The sequence below is a fragment of the Cheilinus undulatus genome, linkage group 10 (genome assembly GCF_018320785.1).
Source record: "Cheilinus undulatus linkage group 10, ASM1832078v1, whole genome shotgun sequence".
NCBI classification, from domain to species: Eukaryota; Metazoa; Chordata; class Actinopteri; order Labriformes; family Labridae; genus Cheilinus; species Cheilinus undulatus.
This window is the reverse complement of record NC_054874.1, coordinates 2,603,537-2,623,620: the sequence shown is the minus strand read 5'-3', so window position 1 is coordinate 2,623,620 and position 20,084 is coordinate 2,603,537. Positions and strand designations below refer to the sequence as shown.

The 20,084-nt window shown below is 40.8% G+C and overlaps 1 protein-coding gene across 5 annotated transcripts in view; it reads right to left on the bottom strand.

The window, feature by feature from the left end:
• LOC121516250 (phospholipid-transporting ATPase IA) overlaps positions 1-20,084 on the bottom strand; it is a 215,726-nt gene that overhangs the window by 19,315 nt on the left and 176,327 nt on the right. For 4 of the 5 annotated variants that reach the window (XM_041797431.1, XM_041797433.1, XM_041797432.1 and 1 more), the window contains 4 exons: positions 17,279-17,357; positions 12,028-12,089; positions 11,723-11,779; positions 11,290-11,397 (listed from right to left, as the gene is read on the bottom strand). In XM_041797431.1, the coding sequence (XP_041653365.1) occupies positions 11,290-11,397; positions 11,723-11,779; positions 12,028-12,089; positions 17,279-17,357 (306 nt within the window). Of the gene's footprint in view, positions 1-7,593; positions 7,756-11,289; positions 11,398-11,722; positions 11,780-12,027; positions 12,090-17,278; positions 17,358-20,084 lie in introns of those variants that run through there. The other variant, XM_041797435.1, reaches the window with a different exon arrangement.

Genomic DNA, 20,084 nt, shown 5'->3' with positions numbered 1-20,084 from the left:
GTGTTGTGGAGTTTATCAATCATTAGCAGAAGGAGGATTAAAAGGTACATGAGTGGAACAAACCCCTGGTCTGACACACTCATGAGTCTTACAGAGAGAACAAATGGATTCCATGAGCAGCACCGAGGGACTAAGTCAACAGTAGTGATGAACAGGGGTCAGTATTTTCTCTCTGAGGTCTTTAAAAGTAAAAAAAAAAAAGTCAAGAATTAGCCTGAGCTGGTGATAAAACAGTAGTTAAGCAAGAATTAACTACACATTATTTAAAGATTTCAGGGGTCTGCCTCATACGGACGAACTGCTGGTCAACTGTCAAAAGTTCATAGACTGGACTCATAAACTTTAAATGTTTCCTCTGCTGTTTTCATACATAAATTGTGAAAATTTGTAGAATATTTCAGGACAGACCAACCCTGGACCAGTCCTGAGTTGGCTGCTCACATACAGTACAGCACTAATCATCAACTGGCAGCCACATCAGGCCCCCCAGAGCTTCCTGTCTGGCCCCCGAAAGATCATTAAATTCAGAAAAGGAGGAAAAGAAGATTTTAAGATTATCCTTTTGCTTTACATGTCTGCAGCTGTTAAATCCATCCCACAAATAATCAACATTGAAATAGTTTTAGAATGACCAACCATTTGATCTGTTTTTACAGAAATTTACTGTCAAAATTTGTCAATATTTAAAAAATGGTCAAGGTTGTCAGAAGTGTTGCAAAAATTGGCAGAAGAAGTTGTGAAGAGGTTAAAATGTGTCAACAAATGGTAAATGAGGAAAAAAGGGGCAAAAGGTATCAAAAAATTGGTTACAAATGACAATAAATAGTGCAAGAAAATAAAAGAAGTGGTTAAAAAGTGGCAAAAATGGAAGAAAAGTGACAAAAATTGATAATAGAGTGGCATAAAGGGGATAAAACATGCAGGAAAAGTGGTTTAAAAGGGGTTAAAATTGTGCAAAAAAATTGGGTCAAAGAGGCAAAAAGTATCAAAAAGGGGTTAAAAGTGTCAAAATGGGTTAATATGGTTACTAAATGACAATTAGGGATAGTCCATTCTCTTGGATTTTCAGGGGTCTGGCCAATCCTGTTGTCAGGCCGGCTGCATTCTAGATAATAGGGATAGATCTCACTGCAAATGACTAAAAATGTCCTGTAGTTTAAAGGAAAATACAAATACTACTGCAATAATATTTCAATCAAACCAAAATGTTCATTTAATTTTTGTGTATTTGAAAGTCTGGCCCCCAGAGTTTCTGTTGAGACTAAATCTGGCCCTTGTGTGAATGTACTTGACGAACCCTGCTGTACAGGCAGTGCTGCTGTGAATGCTGTTAAAATTACAATATGTAGAATTGTTGCAATATAACATCTATTTTTCTCCCCTTTAACACAAGTTTATATTATATAAAAATATATAAATATATAGGGGAAAAACAGTGGAACGCATGTAAGCTGTTGTAGACCGGTTTATAGGACACATGAAGGAAATGTCACCTGCAGAGGTGATGTACACAACATTGCATTTTTTGTATAACCTTTAGAAATAAAATCTCACTGTTCCTTTTTGTTGCTGCAGCCATGTGCCCTTAAGTTTTCCTCCAGAAGTTTCTGTAAATCAGAGCTGCAGATCAACTGGTTGGGCACCAGGACCCACCACCACCTCCTTGTGAGAAGCTGGGACCCAAATTTAAAACGTGCAATTTATTGAATAGAATATGTTGCAATTTGGACCTTGGATGCAATAAAATATGAGTAAACAAAAAGACAAAGACCTGCATGCTTACATTAAATTTTCTTTTATTTTCCCAAGACTGCAGGGAAATTTTGGTAATTTCACAAGAAATAATCTCATTATTTTGAGAAAACCAGTTTTGGTAACCCAAGAAAAGGAGATAAATACGCTGAAATCCCGTGAGAAGAACCAAAATTTAACATCATTACCACAGGAAAACTGAGTAAACTGAAATGTATGGATGTTTGTCCATGCAGGGCTGCCATACATTATAGACTTTTTACCACTTTTTTTTTTCCAAGGCATACATTCACTGTCTCCCACTGGAGACAGCCCCGCGACCAACTTTTGGGTCCTCACCCACCAGTTGAGAACAACTGCAGTAGAGTACATCACAGATTTGGCTTATTGTGTGAAAAGAACCACAGGTAATACTAATCCTGTGCGAACAGTTCTTTAGTCTTCAGATTGAAATGTTCTTAAATTTTAGACACATTTTAGTCATTTTGAACCTTTCAAAGCCAATCATTTAGTCCAGTTTTAGTCAATAAAAAGTCCTTATATTTAAGTTTTTACTTTTAATCACATCATGTGGTCTTATAATCTGACATAGTGACCATAATAAAAGACAAAAATCATGTAGTCTGACCTCAGAATGGTTTTGCAGTAATGGGAAATTTTGGGCCACCCACTCCCACATCAGTCACGCTGAAGCCCAAGAATTCAAACCTTAACCTTTCAGCTACGCTGCAAACAACAACAATCAAACTTGACTGAAAACTAAAAGATGTTTCTGAGTTCACTTTGATGGATTAAACGTCTGAAACAAGTTTCAAGTTTATTATTTTAAGATAAATTTCAAAACAGCAACTTCCCAGAGGGTAAAAAAAACTCTGAGAAAAAGTCAACCACCATGGAGTAAAATGTTAAAAAAAACAGCGCTATGATCCTTTACAGACTCAAACAGCAAAACAGTAAAATTTCTCTGGCAGTCACTTCTGAAAAATGTTGATGTATGAAAAGAAAAACAGGATCCTGAGACCTCATAATTTTGCAAATAAGGAAGATAGGCTCCAAAAAGAGTCTAGTTTCTTATTAATATGTCAAAATCAGTTTAATGGAAGCAAAAACAAAGTAAAATATTCAGACAAGGATTCAGCTGAGAGCAGTGATGTTGTGTAAGCTCTGTACCAGGATCAGAACTATGGGATGCTTTGGTTCTGTTAATTCTATCCTTGATTCTACAGATATATGTCAGTATGAACACAGAGCAAGTGCTGTTTTTGTAAGTGACTGGAGGCTATTGGTCAAAATCTGATTTGACAGTTTACCTGGATGAAGGCTTTTCATTTGGCTTTGAAAAAGAGGCCAGATCCTGAAGGAGGATCCTGAGTGAAGGGCCTGAGATATGGTGACATGTGCATCTTTGGTACAAAAACGCAGGCATTAAAGGTCACATATTTCACCCTTCTAAGGCAAGTTTATATTGGTCTCGGAGGTCCCCAAAACATGCCTGTTAAGTCTGTTGATGAAAAAACACTCCAGTATTGGATTTTTATATGTCTAAAAACTCCTCTGCTTCAACCCTGCAGAACGAGTTGTTTCTGTGTCTGTGGCTTTAAATGTTACTGATCTGTCTGACTCCGCCCCTCTCAGGAAATGCATGTGGCTTAATGGATGTGGCAGTCCTGATCCTCAGCCGAGAGGAGAATTAGGAGAGAAGGGTGGAACACTCTTCCAAGTGGGGAAGGCCAATTTAACCTGGGGGCGGGGCTTACTCCCCACATGAAATCATGAGGGGAAAATCTGAGAGAATCTAAAGAAATAAAGTGGCTGCATCTAAGTCACACATTTTGTTGTTTCCCTGAAAGCTTTATTTAGATTGCTGTCAAAAAGAATCCAAGACTGCTTTGTATGTAGGGGATAAGAAGTATTTAACAGGGCTTTTGCATTACATGGCGTTGTGTGGCTCTACTTGGTTTGAATCGGCATAGCAGCCCAGTGCAAAAGGGATTGCTTTACCACCACAACCAAGCTACCTGTTTGATGAGGCAGTGTTTTGAGCCCTCCTCGATCTCATCCTCAGTTTGATCTCTACACTGTCTGATCTGAGTGACTTTACATCATTTTAAAGCAAAGATCAAACTGACAGCGCTGCACGCCACTCTTTTCCCATTCTCTCTCTCTCTTTCCATGATCAATAAACAAAAATAATTCACACTTATTATCAAAAAGAAAGAATTTTCCTGCACAGAAGTTAAAGACCAGTCTTCTTATTATTGATTTATGGGTCTCTAGATAGCAGAAAATGATAAGAATGGCATGCTTTATTAGCGCCAGCTAATGAATAAACCGTGAACCGCTTTGACATCAGCGTGGCATGCTTGGAGGTGGGGCTGGCTTGCTTTGGCGAGTGATGGCCACACTTGTGATGGAAAAGGCTCGGTTTGGCTCGTCGTGGCCAAAAGTCATAATAAAAAAGCCCCATTAGTCCACCACCTCTGTTCAAGGACGATTTCTCCATCTTGACATAGATGGCCTCCTTGAAACCTCTATCAAACCAGCGATCTTCCTCGCTCCAGTATCCAAATGTAGCTTGAATGTCCTGTATCAGATGTAGGTGAACAGCAGAGTCCTGACCAGGTGAGTTGTCTCTCCTGTGTTGGATCATGCCTTTCTGCAGGGTACGTTTTGTTTCCCTGGTGTAAGAGTCCTTACATTCTTCAGTGCATTTGACAGCGTACACCACATTACTCTGTTTGTCTCTGGGTGTTTTGTCTTTAGTGTGAACCAGCCTCTGTCAGTGTGTTGGTGGATTTGAACACTTGGATGCAGACATGGCAGACCAGAGGAGGCCCAGGAGGACACGCCTTCAGGTGAAACCAGGTCAACGACTGCCAACGACTCTCAGGTGTAGAAGCCTTTTGGAGGAGAGGTGAAACATCTTCAAGAACCTCCATCAAGTCCTGCTGACTTTTGAAGAAGTTTTGGATAACCATGACCTGGATGAATGAGAGCCTACGCAAAAGTCTTTACTGTCTATTGCTGTGCACAACGATACAACCTTCACCACCTCTGCCCACTCACTGTGATCTTCTTAAATACTTCCTCACATTGGCTTGGCTTCAGCCCCAACTTCACATGGGAAATTTCCAGAGGGCGGGTCGGAAAAAGTCTGGGTAGAGTCAGGGTGAAAAAGTCACTGTTTGGACTGAATGCAGCACAGCCAGTTTTGTGCATATGTGAAAAGGACTGGATAATTCTATTTGTTTTTTCATTCCTGTACTTGATGTCATCCAAGTCTGACTGCTGGCAGAGATCTGCCTCATGATGCCTCACATCAACAAACGTCTTGGTGAAATGATCTCTTCTGAGGAAATGTTTCACTGAGAAGACTCTGATTCTCACTCTCTGGGTGTAAAATCTGCACGGATGACAAGCACTCGAGTCTGAGAGGATGAGAGCGACTCTATCACAGTTTGCAGCAGAAATGGGAAAATACCAAAGGTGTGTGTGTAAAGCAGAGTGTAGAAAAGGAGGATAAACGGCCCTGGAGACAGCTGTGTTGATAGCAGAGTCAGCAGGTCAGTGTGACAGAGCCCACACGAGACATCTCCTGAGGTGCAGCTAAGCGGCTTAGCGTGGCAGATTACACTGCCTGAGCAGAATAATCTGGCATTTTTCTCTGATATCTGTGTCCGACTTTTATGAGGTGTAAAAGGGATGAGCCAGTCTGGGAGTATGTGTGAAGCGTGCTAGCCTTTTCACTGTGTTCCTTGGATGGATCCTGCACCTGTCTTGTCAATCGTCCAAAGAAAATGTAGCCTGACGTTGATGAATGTGTTCACATGAAGCCGAGCGCTGCTCAGTGTCTCCTGTTAAAGGCAGTGAGCCGGGCAGTGAGTGAGAGCAGAAACAGGAGCAGAGGGGAGCTCTGGTGTCTGTTATGTTGTTAGTCCTGGGGCAGTTTTTCCGCGAGGGGGGGAGAACAAAAAGAGAACAAAGAGGAAAAAAGCTGATGCAATGAGTACAAGAGAAGTTAAAAAAAGGGGGACAAAATATGTGAAGACTTAAGTACGCAGCGAGGAGGCCGCGGTGAAGTATGAGCAGCAGTGTCAGGGAGGAGAGCTACAGGGTCTTGGAGGTGGAGACCGAGTCTCTGATGCCTCCTCAGGTTTCAGAGAGATGTGTCCCTGTTTGATGATGAACTGGCATCCCTGAGTTGGTGCAGGGGTGTAGGGTTACCAACTACCCACAGGACACCATTACTGTCTTCAGTCAAGTGCTGCAGGGCGTGGATGAAAGCAGCAGGCGTCACCAACCCTGCAGAGGGAGGCTAATGCACTCATCCCCTGCATGTGTGTTTGTTTGTGCGATGATGGAGTGAGGAAGTGAAAGAAAACTTTGGGACTCGTTTACCAGAAATCTTCCAAAGATTTTTCTTCAATTTGTTCTTAAAGTTTCTGCAAGAAAACTCAGCGGAAGTCATGACATGTTCTTTAACTGCTGAAGTGTTCTCTCCTGTAAGATGGAAGCGCATGCACATCCCTTCTACACCGCGTTCCAAATTATTTGGCAAATAATATTTTTCTCTGATTTTCCTTATTAGTCGATGCAAATGACAGTCAGAATTATCTTCACAGCATCAACAGTTAGAGCATAATTCAAATATTTTTGAACAAACTTCCCCATGATAACTTTTTATTAAACTTAAAAGCTCAAAATACAGTTCCACATTATTATGCACGTCAGAGTTTCAAAACATTTCATAGGCTGTAAAGAACTGAAAATGGTCATTTGTTGAATGTGCAGCATTAGGAGGTCATATGTACTGAAATCAAAGCTATTTCAATCAAAAACATCTTAACAGGCCAAGTTCCATGTTAACATAGGAGCCCTTCTTTGATATCACCTTCACTATTCTTGCATCCATTGAACTTGTGAGTTTTTGGAGAGTTTCTGCTTGAATTTCTTTGCAGGATGTCAGAATATCCTCCCAGAGCTGCTGTTTTGATGTGAACTGCCTCCCACCCTCATAGATCTTTAGCTTGAGGATGCTCCAAAGGTTCTCAATACGGTTGATGTCAGGGGAGGATGGGGGCCACACCATGAGTTTCTCTCCTTTTATGCCCATAGCAGCCAATGACAGAGAGGGATTCTTTGCAGCATGAGATGGTGCATTGTCATGCATGAAGATCATTTTGCTACAGAAGGCATGGTTCTTCGTTTTGTACCATTGAAGAAAGTGGTCAGTCAGAAACTCTATATACTTTGCCGAGGTCATTTTCACATCTTCAGGGACCCTAAAGGGGCCTATCAGCTCTCTCCTCATGATTCCAGCCCAAAACATGACTCCGCCCCCTCCTTGCTGACTTCACAGCCTTGTTGGGACTGGTGGCCATCCACCAACCATCCACTACTCCTCCATCTGGACCATCCAGGGTTGGACGGCACTCATCAGTCAACAAGACTGTTTGAAAATGAGTCTTCATGTATTTCTGGGCCCACTGCAACTGTTTCTGCTTGTGAGCATTGGTTAGGGGGGGCTGAATAGTAGGTTTATGCACGACTGCAAGCCTCTGGAGGATCCTACACCTTGAGGTTGGTGGGACTCCAGAGGCACCAGCAGCTTCAAATACCTGTTTGAGCTTTGCTGCTCTCTTAATCTGATGAATTTGTCTGGCATAAACCTTCCTCATTATGCCTTTATCTGCACAAACCCGTCTGTGCTCTGAATCAGCCACAAATTTCTTCACAGTACGATGATCACACTTAAGTTTTCCTGAAATATCTAATGTTTTCATAACTTGTCCAAGGTATTGCACTATTTGAGGCTTTTCAGCAGAGAGATCCTTTTTCTTTCCCACATTGCTGAAACCTGTGGCCTGCTTAATAATGTGGAAAGTCCTTCTTAAGTAGTTTTCCTTTAATTTGGCTCCCCTGGTAAACTAATAATCACAGGTGTCTGAGATTGATTTCAGTGATCCAAAGAGCCCTGAGACACAACACCATCCATGAGTTTAACTGAAAAACACAAAATTGAATGTTTATGACACTAAAATCCAATTTGCATAATAATTTGGAACGCTGTGTCATTAGCATAGAGAAATGCCCCTTTATGTCCATAAAGGGCATGAGTCTGCAGGGCATTGTGCAAAAACAGAGAGCATACAGAAATGAGAGAAGAATCAAGGTATAAGTAAAGGTTAAATTAAAATAAACTGCAAAACCAACCACAATACTTGAAATACCTCCAAGAACAAATTTCCTCATAAAACTGGCAGGTAAAGAAGGCCAGGAGTACCTTTTGGTGATTGTGGATAGTTAGTCATGTTATAAATTTTTTCCTGCATATAAAAGTAGACAGGAGAACAGGCTCATCAAGCTATCAGACGTGACGGTTAGCACTCTCAGGTCTGTATAGTCCACATGAATCAACTGGCTGCTGCTATCTTAAGTTATCTTGAATCCTAGTGCCACTAAAGCTCCCTTCTGAACATGTTAAGTCTAATTTGTTTAATCTTTAAAACAACACAAGTGTGGAAATCACATTTTCCTGATTTAGGGAGGATTATGTGCTGGATTATTTCTTTCCAGAACAAATGCCTCGCTGAGTTTCCGCTGGTTTTTTGAGACATGGTTTGATTGTATTTACTCTTGTGGATTAAACAAATAAGACGTAAGCTTTGAATTAGTGAGCTTTACAAGTACTGGTAATCAGATTTTGCTACCGTTGGGCACAGCCTGTTTCCAGCTTTATGCTAATCGACCAGTAGCTGGCTGCAGCTTAACATTTTACAAACAGATATACAAGTGGAGTATTTTTCTTATCTAACTCTCCTCCAATTAAAAATACTTTAAGCACAATGCATTATCACTGCAAAAGCAGATGAATCAGTAGAATTCAGTTTTACTGCAGGCTGTTAAACAACGTCTACAGGCGAACACCAGCATGGATGGGGTTATAGTGGCGGTTTTATCAGAGCAGGACAACATTTAGTAGAAGAAGAGGAAAAAACACTGAAAGCTCTTGGTGGAGAAGACGTCTTTGCTCCTACATGAGTCTGATTCCTCAACTGTCAGCTGTGTGGTGTCAGCCCTCTCCTCTATAGAACATCCCACTGTGCTGTTGTCCTCTAATAAAAATTGCCTCATTCTCTTTGCATTGGAACGTTACCTGTGGTTAATGGGCTCCCATTAGTCACCTGTGGTGATCCAGACAGACAGCAGTCATTCATATGTAAACAGAGCAAAAACAATGGAGTTCTCTTCAGGACCACTACACACTTTAAAAATCAAGGTTAAGACTTTTTAAGGGCTGAAGTAAGAAAAATCCATAACACTTTATGCAGGCAGTGTGGTCAAAAACTAAAGCACATTATCCGCACACCAGACCTGGGCTGAATTTTCTGATTTGATGCATGGTCTACAAACTGTCCTAAGTGTCTAATTTATAAGAACTGAGATGTTTATTTATCCTTTTACCCAAATGCAAACATATATTCTTTGTATCACATGTAATACATTAAGTGTTCTACCAACTGATAATCCACTAGAGAATTTTCATCATTCATCAGATTATATTCAAAGGTTTTTAAATAAATCATTTATCATGTTGCTTAGATAGAGGTCTCATAAAAGGGTACATTAACTATGACACAATAGCTTTTCAAGGGTTAATGCACTTTTTTATCAATGTACTGTGGGGATGCACAGAACTGGATTTTTGTAGATATCCAATATGCTGATGTTTACAAATCATTTCTAGGCAACACTGATATTTAGGTGTAGTTCAGACTTAAAATTCAGTCCTTAAAACAAACGATTTACAGTCTGGGGATGAATAAATTAAAATTGCAGTCCTAAAACAGTTTAAAGTGTAAGGAATGATGAGGAATGAAGAAACAGACTTCAGCTGCCGTAGGTCTGTTGGTCTCATCTAGCTTATTTGTTCATATAACCAATATTCACAGCTGATATAGACATATTTTTATGGCCAAAACTGGAAATATCAGCAGAAGTTTTCATATCTGCCAATATGATAATTCACCTTTGAAGCTAAAATCTGCTGATACTGACATCATGATGATAACTAATATTAATCCTAACATATTTTAGCAGTTTTGCTGATTCTGAACAATTAATAAATTATTAAAAAAGTAAACCACCCTTTTATTGGTGAAGACCTCTTAAAACAAGAGTGGGCTGTACATTATTTAAGTAAGCTTCTTGATTACTCTGAGATTTAAAGATCTGGACTAGAGTTTCTCAGAGGTACTGGGTTTATTTAATGAAAGTGAAATATATAAAGTAAGGGAGGGGGGGTCTGGGGGTCATTATTTTGAGCACTAAACATTGAATTCCTTTCATTGTGGTGACAAAAATAAAGATCATCGAAAGCTAACCTCACATAAAAGCAAGACATGAAAAAGTATAAACTGTAGATTTCACCAATATAAGGGGATTAGCTAATTAATACTGAACAGATGTTGGTTTGTTTATAACTGACACACTCTAAAATTTTAAAAACAGTAGCATGCTAACTCTCCTGGCCTCTCTCCTGCAGCAGTGACTGGTTTTAGAGCTTTTCAGATGATTGTTTTTGCTGTTTATTTATCGATATACTGTGTTTATTGATTGGACTATAACGCACTCTATGACATGTCTGGTGGTACACAGGAGCTTTACTTTAACACTCTAAAATTTGTTAATGTTAGATTGCTATTTTCTGTGAAAGCGAAAAAGGCGCACCCTCCAGATGATTAACTCCTTAAGGTGCTCAACAAAAAAAGACTAACTAGAAAACGAGACTAGGCAATGGTCTAGCAGCGCATGCCTGGAGCGCAGCTGTGGAAATGCTCTGATAGACTAGAGAGGGGGCGATTTGCTCCGCAGTACTATTTGCCTGCGGATCGCAGTGCAGTCCCTGTATGTGGAAGTTGGAGGTTAGCCTCTCCTTTGTGGTTGAAGACATTTCTTCCTCTGTTTTAAACGGTTTAAGTTAATATACTCTCTAACAGTGCAGGCTCCTCTCTGAGCCTGCTCACACTGAGGGGATGAGACTGACAGACAGGTTACCTTTAGGCAGCACTGCTGACCTTTTTAGACATTTTATGTCCTTACATTTCAAAAGTACAATTCAAGACTTTTTCAGACTTTCCACGAATCTGCAAAGATTTTAAGGACTCAAACACCTAGCCGCCTCTTTTTGCCTCTAGACTGCTTTACTGTTTCAGAGTCACCTGTAGATACTCAGCACCGAGGGAGGGCAATGGAACACAAACACTGGGCTAATTGGCCCAATTAAGTCATTATGCAACACAAGCCAGAGGTCTGACATTTTACACCCCTCCGGCTTTCCTTCCAAAGACCCGTATAACACCGGGCTCTGAACGTTCCCACCAGCTTTAGGTTGATAGCTGCAGCAGAAAATGAATCATGAGGCTCTGCAGCTCTGTCATTGATAGACGACTACAGCAGCGATGTCTTCAGCGGTTTTTAGAAGAGAGGAAATATAAGCTTTAATGTTGGTGTGTACGAGGATGTGTGTGTGTTTACCTCTCCAGACATGTCAGGAGCCAGGGGGATGAGGGGCCACAGAGAGGAGTAGATAATGAAAAACACCACCCATAGGCCGATGCTTCCCCAGATGGCGATGTGGCTGAACTGTACAGAATAAGAGGAGAGTACTCTGAATTTACAACACACTGGAGTTTCACAATCATTAATCAACTTAGAGTAACATTTTAAATCAGTGTTCGTTTTCTTTTTTAAACTTCAAGTGTTGAAGTTAACAACGACTGGCTTTAAAGGAGTTACCATACGGTGCATGTGAATTTGCTTGGCACATTTATAATCCCACAGGGATGCACCGTAAAGAGCCTCAGAATAAAAAAGTGGGATGACAAATATGTCACAAGTATCAGCGGATGTGTAAAACATAGGATCTGTAAACTGATAAGAGTGAAAGAGGAGAGACCCATGAGCTTACCATGGTCCAGGACGAGGTCTCCAAGCCGGCTTTAAGACAAACTGTGATGACCACAAACTGTGGAGACACAAATCACACTGACATTAAAAGGACGTCCCCGTTCGGTACTAAAACTGGTCATGGGAGGTTTGTCCTGCAAATCTGTGCTTTATTTGGTGCACGTGTTTTCACATGTTGCATGGTAAAAAGCTGCAGACAAAATAAAAGGCACAAGAAAGGAAGTAAAACTGATGTTTATTCACAAAGCCCGATTAAACGTAGATCAGACACCTGAACCCCAGATAGAGGAAGACCGGAGCTCTTACCGTGTAAACCATGTTGCCTAAGAGAAGATAGTCTGGAGTTCTTCCGTTGCCAAAAACCGTATCTGTGAAGAGAATCAAAAACAGAGCATTTAAGGGGAAACCCTCTCTTTTACAGGTGTTAAACTTTACACACAGACGTTAATGCTTTTATTTTATTAGATTATTGTACTGATGCCTTTTCTTAAAGATCAACCAAAAATCCATCAAACCTCTGCAGCTCAACCAGAATGCTGCAGCCTGAGAACACTACCACTCAAGTTTGGGATCACTGGATCTGGAGCCTATCCCAGCTTATCAGGCGAGAGGCGGCGTACACCCTGAGCTGGTTGCCAGTCAATCAAAGGGCTGACATATAGAGAGCATGCTCACACTCACACCTACGGCCAATTTAGAGTCACCAATTAACCTAACAAGCATATCTTTGGTGGTGGGAGGAAGCTAGAGAAACCGGAGAGAAGCCACGCATGCATGGGGAGAACCTTTTTGCTGTAGGGGAAACAGCACTAACCCCTATGCCACCATGCAACCCCGGAAATAATAAATGCATTCTTTAAACTTCGCTGTCATAAAAAAAAAAAAAAAAAAAAAAAAAACTTTCGTAGACATTTTGGAGGTGGGTTTTGGGGCATTATCCTGTTGTAGGATGAAACCGGCCCCAAGCAAGTACTATCCACAGGGTATGGCATGGTGCGAAATGCAAAATCTTGTGATTGATGCCCTTCCTCAAGGTCCCTTCCACTCTTTACAAATCTCCTACTCTACCACCACCCAACCACCCCATACCATCACGCTGCCTCCACCATGCATGACTGGTGATTTTAAGCACTGTTCCTGCATCTTTTCATTTGTTCTGCATCTCACAAATGTTTTTCTGTTTGATCCAAAGACCTCAAACTTAGACTCATCTATCCACAGCACCTTCTTCCAGTCTTCCAGTGTCCAATGTCTCTGCTCTCCAGCCCATCTCAGCCTTCTCCTTTTATTGGCCAGTCTTAGATATGGCTTTTCTTGGCTATTCTTTCTGGCCTGCCACTCGTTTTTCTGTCCATGTTAGAGCTGGTTTGTGCTGCTCTCTGAAAGGAGTAGTTAACAGCATGGTAAGAAATTTTAAGTTTCCTCACAATTCTCGCGTTGAATAGTATGTCTGCATGTCTGCTTTTTGCAGATGATGTGGTTTCGTTGGTATCTGTAGGCGCTGGGAAGGTTTGTGGCTTTTGAGATGAAGGTACGCACCTCCAAGTCCGAGGCCATGGTCCTCTGCTTGAAAACAGTGAATGCTCCCTCCAGGTGAGGAGTCAGTCTTTGCCACAAGTGAAGGAGTTCAAGTACCTTGGGGTCTTGCTCATGTGCGAGGGTAGAAGGGACTGCAAGACCGACAGGTGGATTGGTGCAGCATCTGCAGTATTGCAGGGGTTGTACCGCACCGTTGGGATAAAGAGGCAAAATTCTTAATTTACCGGCTGATCTTCATCCCAACCCTCACCTATGGTAGTGAACTCTGAGTAATGACCAACAGAATAAGATCGCAGGTTCAAGTGATCAAAATGAGATTTCTTAGGAGGGTGTCTGGGCTCAGCCTTAGAGATAGGGTGAGGAGCTCGGACATCTGGAAGGATCTCAAAGTAGAGTCGCTACTGTTTCAGGCATCTGATCAGGATGCCTCCTGGTCGCCTCGCTGTGGAAGATTTCCAGGCACGTCCAACTGGAAGGAGACCCCAGTGTACACCCAGAACTTGCTGGAGGGACTACATATCTCATCTGACCTGGGAACGCCCCGGAATCCCCCAGGAGGAGCTGGAAAATGTTACTGAAGAAAAAGGATGGATGGATACTGCCCACAGTTATAATGAGTTTATCCACTGGCTTGTGTTCTGAGATTATCATTAGTGCTTTACTGTATGTCTAGAGAATTAGACCTTGAAGCAGGCAGCAGGAGTAAATGATGCCCTAATCCATTACTAGTGAATCAAGCCCTCAGAGTTCAGACGCTGAGGCCTGAAATGAAAAAACCCAGGGAAACGCTCCTTCCATTAACGCCTTTTGAGAGAGGATGGAATGTTAATTCCCCCTTTTGCAACTATTAGGAAAGAGTTTTCTTTACGTAAATCCAGCCATAAGACTGCAGAGCAGAGCTGGTTTGTATTACTCATGGTGTTCAGCAAAAAAAAGACACTAATTCACTGATGAAATATAAAGAACAGGGCTGGAAAAGGGTTAATTATCCTTCTGTTTCACCAGATTAAGAAAATTTTCCTAAAACAGTGGTTAAAAGAAGTTCCTAAATTAATCAAAAGGAAATTGAATCCAAGAGACATATTGCTCCAAACAGCCCACGTGGATTTTGGCTGAGGCTAAAATATCAACATTGTTCGACTGCCAGTACAGAGGGAACGAGAAGCTCCCCTCTCCCTCTACTTCCGGTTGGTCACATGTCTTGTGTGCATTGAAGCTTTGCTGACAGCCTGTCAGTCAGAGTGAAGGGGCTTGGCGCCTTTGTTTGGAGAGCAGGCCCAAGCTTGTGTGGTCTCTTACTCTGGCCAGCCAGGACTTACAGACTCAAAGATCCCTATTCTCTTCCCGCGCACACGCAGAAACCCTGCATCTTAATGCGCATGAACATGGATAAATAAAGTTTCTGCAAGTTAAATGGAGCTGCACACACAAAGAAAGTGACCACTGGGCCTCATACCATGACTGTTCTTAAGAGGAAATTTGTTCTTAAAACCCTCTTAAGCAGTTTTAAAGAAGATTCTGATTTTCACCACAGTTTTCTTCTCCCTTATTTGCTCTTAACTTAAAAAACAACCCTCAGAACTCTCCAGAACACTCTGACCAACATTTGAGTGCCTGTATGGCAGGGTCAAATGTTTGATTTAGCACTCATCAGCCCTAAAATATAACTGATAAAATATGATGCAATAAAATGGGATTTTAATTCTATTTTACTGCATTTTTAAAATACATTTAACACTTTTATATAAATAAAGTAATATGCATAAAAAAGAAACACATAGATATGGTCAAGTATAATTTACTTGGGTACAAAAATATTTCTAACAGGCATTGTTTAAATCTTGCAAAGCAGATGGGGTCGCCCGTTTCCATGTTTCTCACTGCTAAATCCATCTTGCAAAGCTCACGTCTGAACTGTTTGGGCCTGGTTAGAAAGTGACAGGACCAATCAGCAACAGGGGGCAGTACTTTCGGGGGCGGCGGAGTCGTAACGTAAGCAAGCAGCAACAAGAGACCAGTGCAATTATGGTGGAAGACATTAGCGTGGATGCTGCTATAACGTAGCCTGACATGCCAGATGGATTTGTTTCACACATCCATCTGGTAAACCTTACATGGACGGTGTTTGGGAAAGGGCAGAGCCTTTGAAAAAAAACTTGGAGGGTGATTGGATGAACGCTCTGTCTGTCACATCTTTACGGGCCAACCAGAGCAACAAAACACGTGACATAGCAGCTACCGACAAATACACTCCATAGAGAACTGCATAACGTGAACCACAGCAACTGTAGACATGTCAGTACTCGACTTTTGTTGTTTTTTTTAAAGAAAATAACTCACTGCTGTTCTTCTTTTCACGAAGAAATGTCATCAAGTTCTGATAAAAATGGCACTTGAGCAGCATCCACGCTAATCTCTTCTGCCATAATTGCACCGGCCTCTTCTCACTGCTTGCATACGTCATAACTCTGCAGCGCCTGAAAGTACTGCCCCTCATTGCTGATTGGTCCTGTCACTTTCTAACTGGGCCCAAATGGTTCAGACGGGTGCTTTGCAAGATGGATTTGCCAGTGAGAAACACAGAAACAGGTGAATTCATCTGCTTTGCAAGGTTAAGATCTTTTTGGAGCTGATCTAAAAGCTGGAGAGATTTCAAAGTAAAAGAAATCCCAAATTCCACAACATGATTTGTCTTCCTCTTTGCCTTCCTTTTATGAATATAATCATCCCATGGGGACCACATGGGAAGCTTTGGGGGCCCTGATATGGTCCTTGGGCCACCAGTTATTGATCAATGCTCTGAAAGTACAAAAACTATTTCTAACAGCATTATTTAGCGGATATAAACACCTATATATAAATATTTATTATGTGTAAAAGCAATAAATCATAGCTTGATAAATGCAATTTTACCAATTTTAAGTGTAATTCTACATTTGCTTATTTCTGATATTTTAAATGTCAGTTTTTGTAAAAAACATTTTGTATTGGGTATTTTGGACGGCCTCTATGTAGCACAGTAAGTTAAAGTTAAAAATAGTTTCCATGTTTATTAAAGGGAGATTTCACAGAAAAAAATTACACCAAACATGAGTGTGGAAAACATTTTCTAAGTTGTTTATATTGTCAAAAGTAGTATAAAGTTTAAAGTATTTCAAACATAAAGGCAGAAACAGCCTGTGGACTTCTAAGGGTTTAGAGAAAATTGTAACCCTAAGAAAAATTTTAGGAAGATTTTGGTGAATGAGGCTGATTGTTTCAGACGGTGTTTCTGTTAAAAATGACACATCATGCTGTAATAAGAAAACATATGTAGATGAGTTAAAGTGTCTGATGATAATCTTCTACACACATGCTAAATTCATACCCATAATTTAATATTTAATTTATTTTTATTATCAGCTAAGATCAAACCCTGCATGTTTAAATGAATAGCTGACCATATTTAGGTGTTGTATTTGTACATGTTTCATGATTACATAAAGAGGTTGAATTGCAGTAAAATAGAATTAAAGTAATGTATTATTTTGTCATGCTTATTTGTCTGATTTGACTGCTACATCAAACCTTTTTTCCTGTTATATCAGCTCTTAAATTTTTGGACAGAGTGTTCTCAGATTTTCTAAAAAAAAAGGAAGGAGAAGAGAACTTTGGTGAATGTCAGAATCTTCACTGAAATTGTGTTAGAGAGCTTTAAAAACAAATTTCCTCTTAAGAAAGGTTGCTGAATGAGGCCAAATGTTCACCTGGAGTTCATATCTGAGTAGTGTTCATAAAAAATGAGGAAAACACGAATAACTGTGCAAAAGTGTTTTAGCAGAACACGAGCTGCTGCAAACGCGAGTGTATGCTTGTTAGTGATCGTCGCTCCTCCTGCAGCGCACACATGTTTGCAATTCATGACTGGACGGTTGAAGAGAGAACTAATTAAGACAAAGTATGTGTGCTGCACTGTCCTCCCTCTTCATCCCATCGAGCCGGTGGAGGAGCTGCGCTGGAGTCTCTGGGAGCTACTTACCATGCTGGAAGGCTTTGAGGGGGAACCAGAAGAGGATGACGGAGTGGAAGAGGCCGTTCAGACAATGGGCCCAGAAGACCTGCAAAAGAGAAGGGAGAGGGACGGAGGAGGAGGAGGAGGGGGAAGAAGAGAGGAGTGGGGGGTTGGAGGCGGCAGGAGATTCCAAGAAGAGAGAGTGAGGGGGAGAGAAAAAAAAAGCATGAGAAAAGGGTGTGGGGAGCTCCAGCCTTCCAAGTGACCCGTGACCTGGGCCCTTTGTGCCAGCCCAGCACCGGGCTAAGTGGCGGTTTTGTCGGGGCCTCCTTGCTGAATGGCCACCCCGCTGACAGACACGTTGTATATCCTCTGTGTGTGTTATAGGGGAGAGAGGAGCTGCTGAGTGTGTGTACGAGCACAGAAAGGCAGGGGGAAAATGTCAGCATGCAGGTTTCAACTTTAAGGTTTGCTCTAAAAGAACTAAATCAAAAAGCTCTGAGGGAAAGAAACTAAGAAATACATGTTATCACCTCCAAATTAAGACTATTACACAGCATTTACACACAGTGTGTGCTGGCAGCGTGAGGGTTTCCTCTCATTACAGTTCATTAGGCGGCAGCTCTTTCATGTGAGAATTTTAACCGGTGTAGAAATAAATGACAGGAGGGTTTAAACAAGCTGAAATCAGTCTAGAAACACGCAGGGAGACTGACAGGCCTGACAGAGATTAAACTGTTTTCGTGGTAATTATTAAGAGCCTGGAAAATTGCCGTGTGGACGGCGGTCTGCATGTGTGAGCATGCAGACTTTGGATGAGTCCTTTAAATCAATACTCCAACTCCAAAAACCACCTTGTTTCAAATTTACATTATGCGACGCCAGAGCCAAACAAAACACTAATGGGCGATGTAGCATGAAACAGCCGTGAAATCCATTCTGCCAAAAACCTGCTCCACATTCGTGCCCCCTTCTCTCCCTCCCCCCATGCTGACCCAGACGCTGGTGTTAATTCTGAGAGGCCAAAATTTGCAGAAGAGTAAAAGGCTGACGGAGGGGAAAACATAAACAGAGAAAAAATTAATCTTTGGCTTCTTTTTAATCATGGGTTCTTGGCAGACGATAAGTTAGGTATTCACTTACTTAAAAACGCACTTTTCAACAACTTCAGCAACCCTGTCAGTTCAACACAAAACCAGGCTTATTCCAGACAAACTGGATACCCTGGACATTAACATTTCTTGGGATTCGTGAAGGTCTGGGTAACCATTAGAATAACTATTAGCTTTACCTCTGATACTCTGACAAAGATTCAGCCAGAGAGGAGTAAGAAGAGAGGATGGGAGTGTACATTAAGAGAGAAGATTGCTCTAGAACAGGAGTTCTAAAACTCAAGACCCAGATGAGAAGTCTGCACTCTTCCTGGGATCCAAACCTCCAAAAATACATCATGTATCACCATAACACAGCCTTTTTTGTGGCCCTGAACCCCGTGAACCTCAAAAATGCTTAAAAACTGGAAGCAAGTGGTATAGTAGAATGGTTAACTGTGTCACCAGTTAATCCAACACCAGTTAAACCATAACACCATGTATAGAAATTTAAAAAAACGGTGACTTGAGATAAAATGTCTTGCCGTCTCTTACTTCTGAGACTTAGAAAAATAACATGAAATCAAATATTTTATTGTCATTTAAAATGTGATTTATTATTCTTTTCCATTTTTCTGGTTTTGATTTATTGCAAATGACCACGCAAGGCCTACCTGCAGTACCTCCAGGGCCCACTTGAGGGCCCTGGACCACACTTTGGTAAACTGACATAACATCCACATATCAAAAAATTACTAAATACATTTATTATGACTTTAGTTCTAATTTATTTTCATATTTGGACCTCTATGACTAAGTCTAATAATTCAACATCAAGATTTAATCTTTAAGCCTTGTAGAACTTTTTTTAATGCATTTAGGCTAATACACCACAACTAATTAACTAATTAGGCTATTTTAATTAGTTTAACCAATATACATAAAAAGGCTGTCAAGATTAATCGCATTAATCACGATTAACTAGGATCCACAATAAGTGCATTAATCTTTTAAAATGTAGTTAATTGCATGCTTTGTTGTCTCCGTGAACGTCTTCCTGCAGCCACAGTGATGTAAAAAAGTCCTCCACTGCTCCTTAGAATCCCACAGCCAGCTAGGACAACAAGCAGGAAGACATCTGAATCTTGTGATATTAGACATTTACATTTTTACTGTCCCCTTATGTTCATTCTAATCCATAACAAGTTCCTTTTCCATGGTTAAATTCTTCTTATAATCTTCAATCCACCAAAAAAAGTGGAATTTCAAAATACATTTTTAAAAAAAAATCATGATCAACCACAGAAATTCTGGGATTCACAATTTATAAACCTTTGATTGTGTGACAGCCCTTATGTGTACTATTCAATGTCTGGTTTAAGTGTTTGTAGGTGACCCAGTTACAGTAACTATTTGGCTAAAACTCTCTCAAGTACAGTTTTTCTTGCTTTATTTTGTAGGCCTACCTTTGCTGTGGGGTGAGCTAATGTTACTTTATGTACTGTATGGATAAAATCAATACTAATTAGAGCCCGACCGATATGAGATTTTTGGGGCCGATGCCGATACTGATATTGGGGGCTAAAAAAAAGCCGATAACCGATGTATTGTTGATTAATCTGTGATATACTATAATTGGCCCGCCGATCAATTGGCCGGGCTCTACTACTAATATTTTAAAAGAAGAAAAAGGAGCTGAACTAAAAGTTGTGGCAAATCACATAGTAGCGTTAGTATACTTT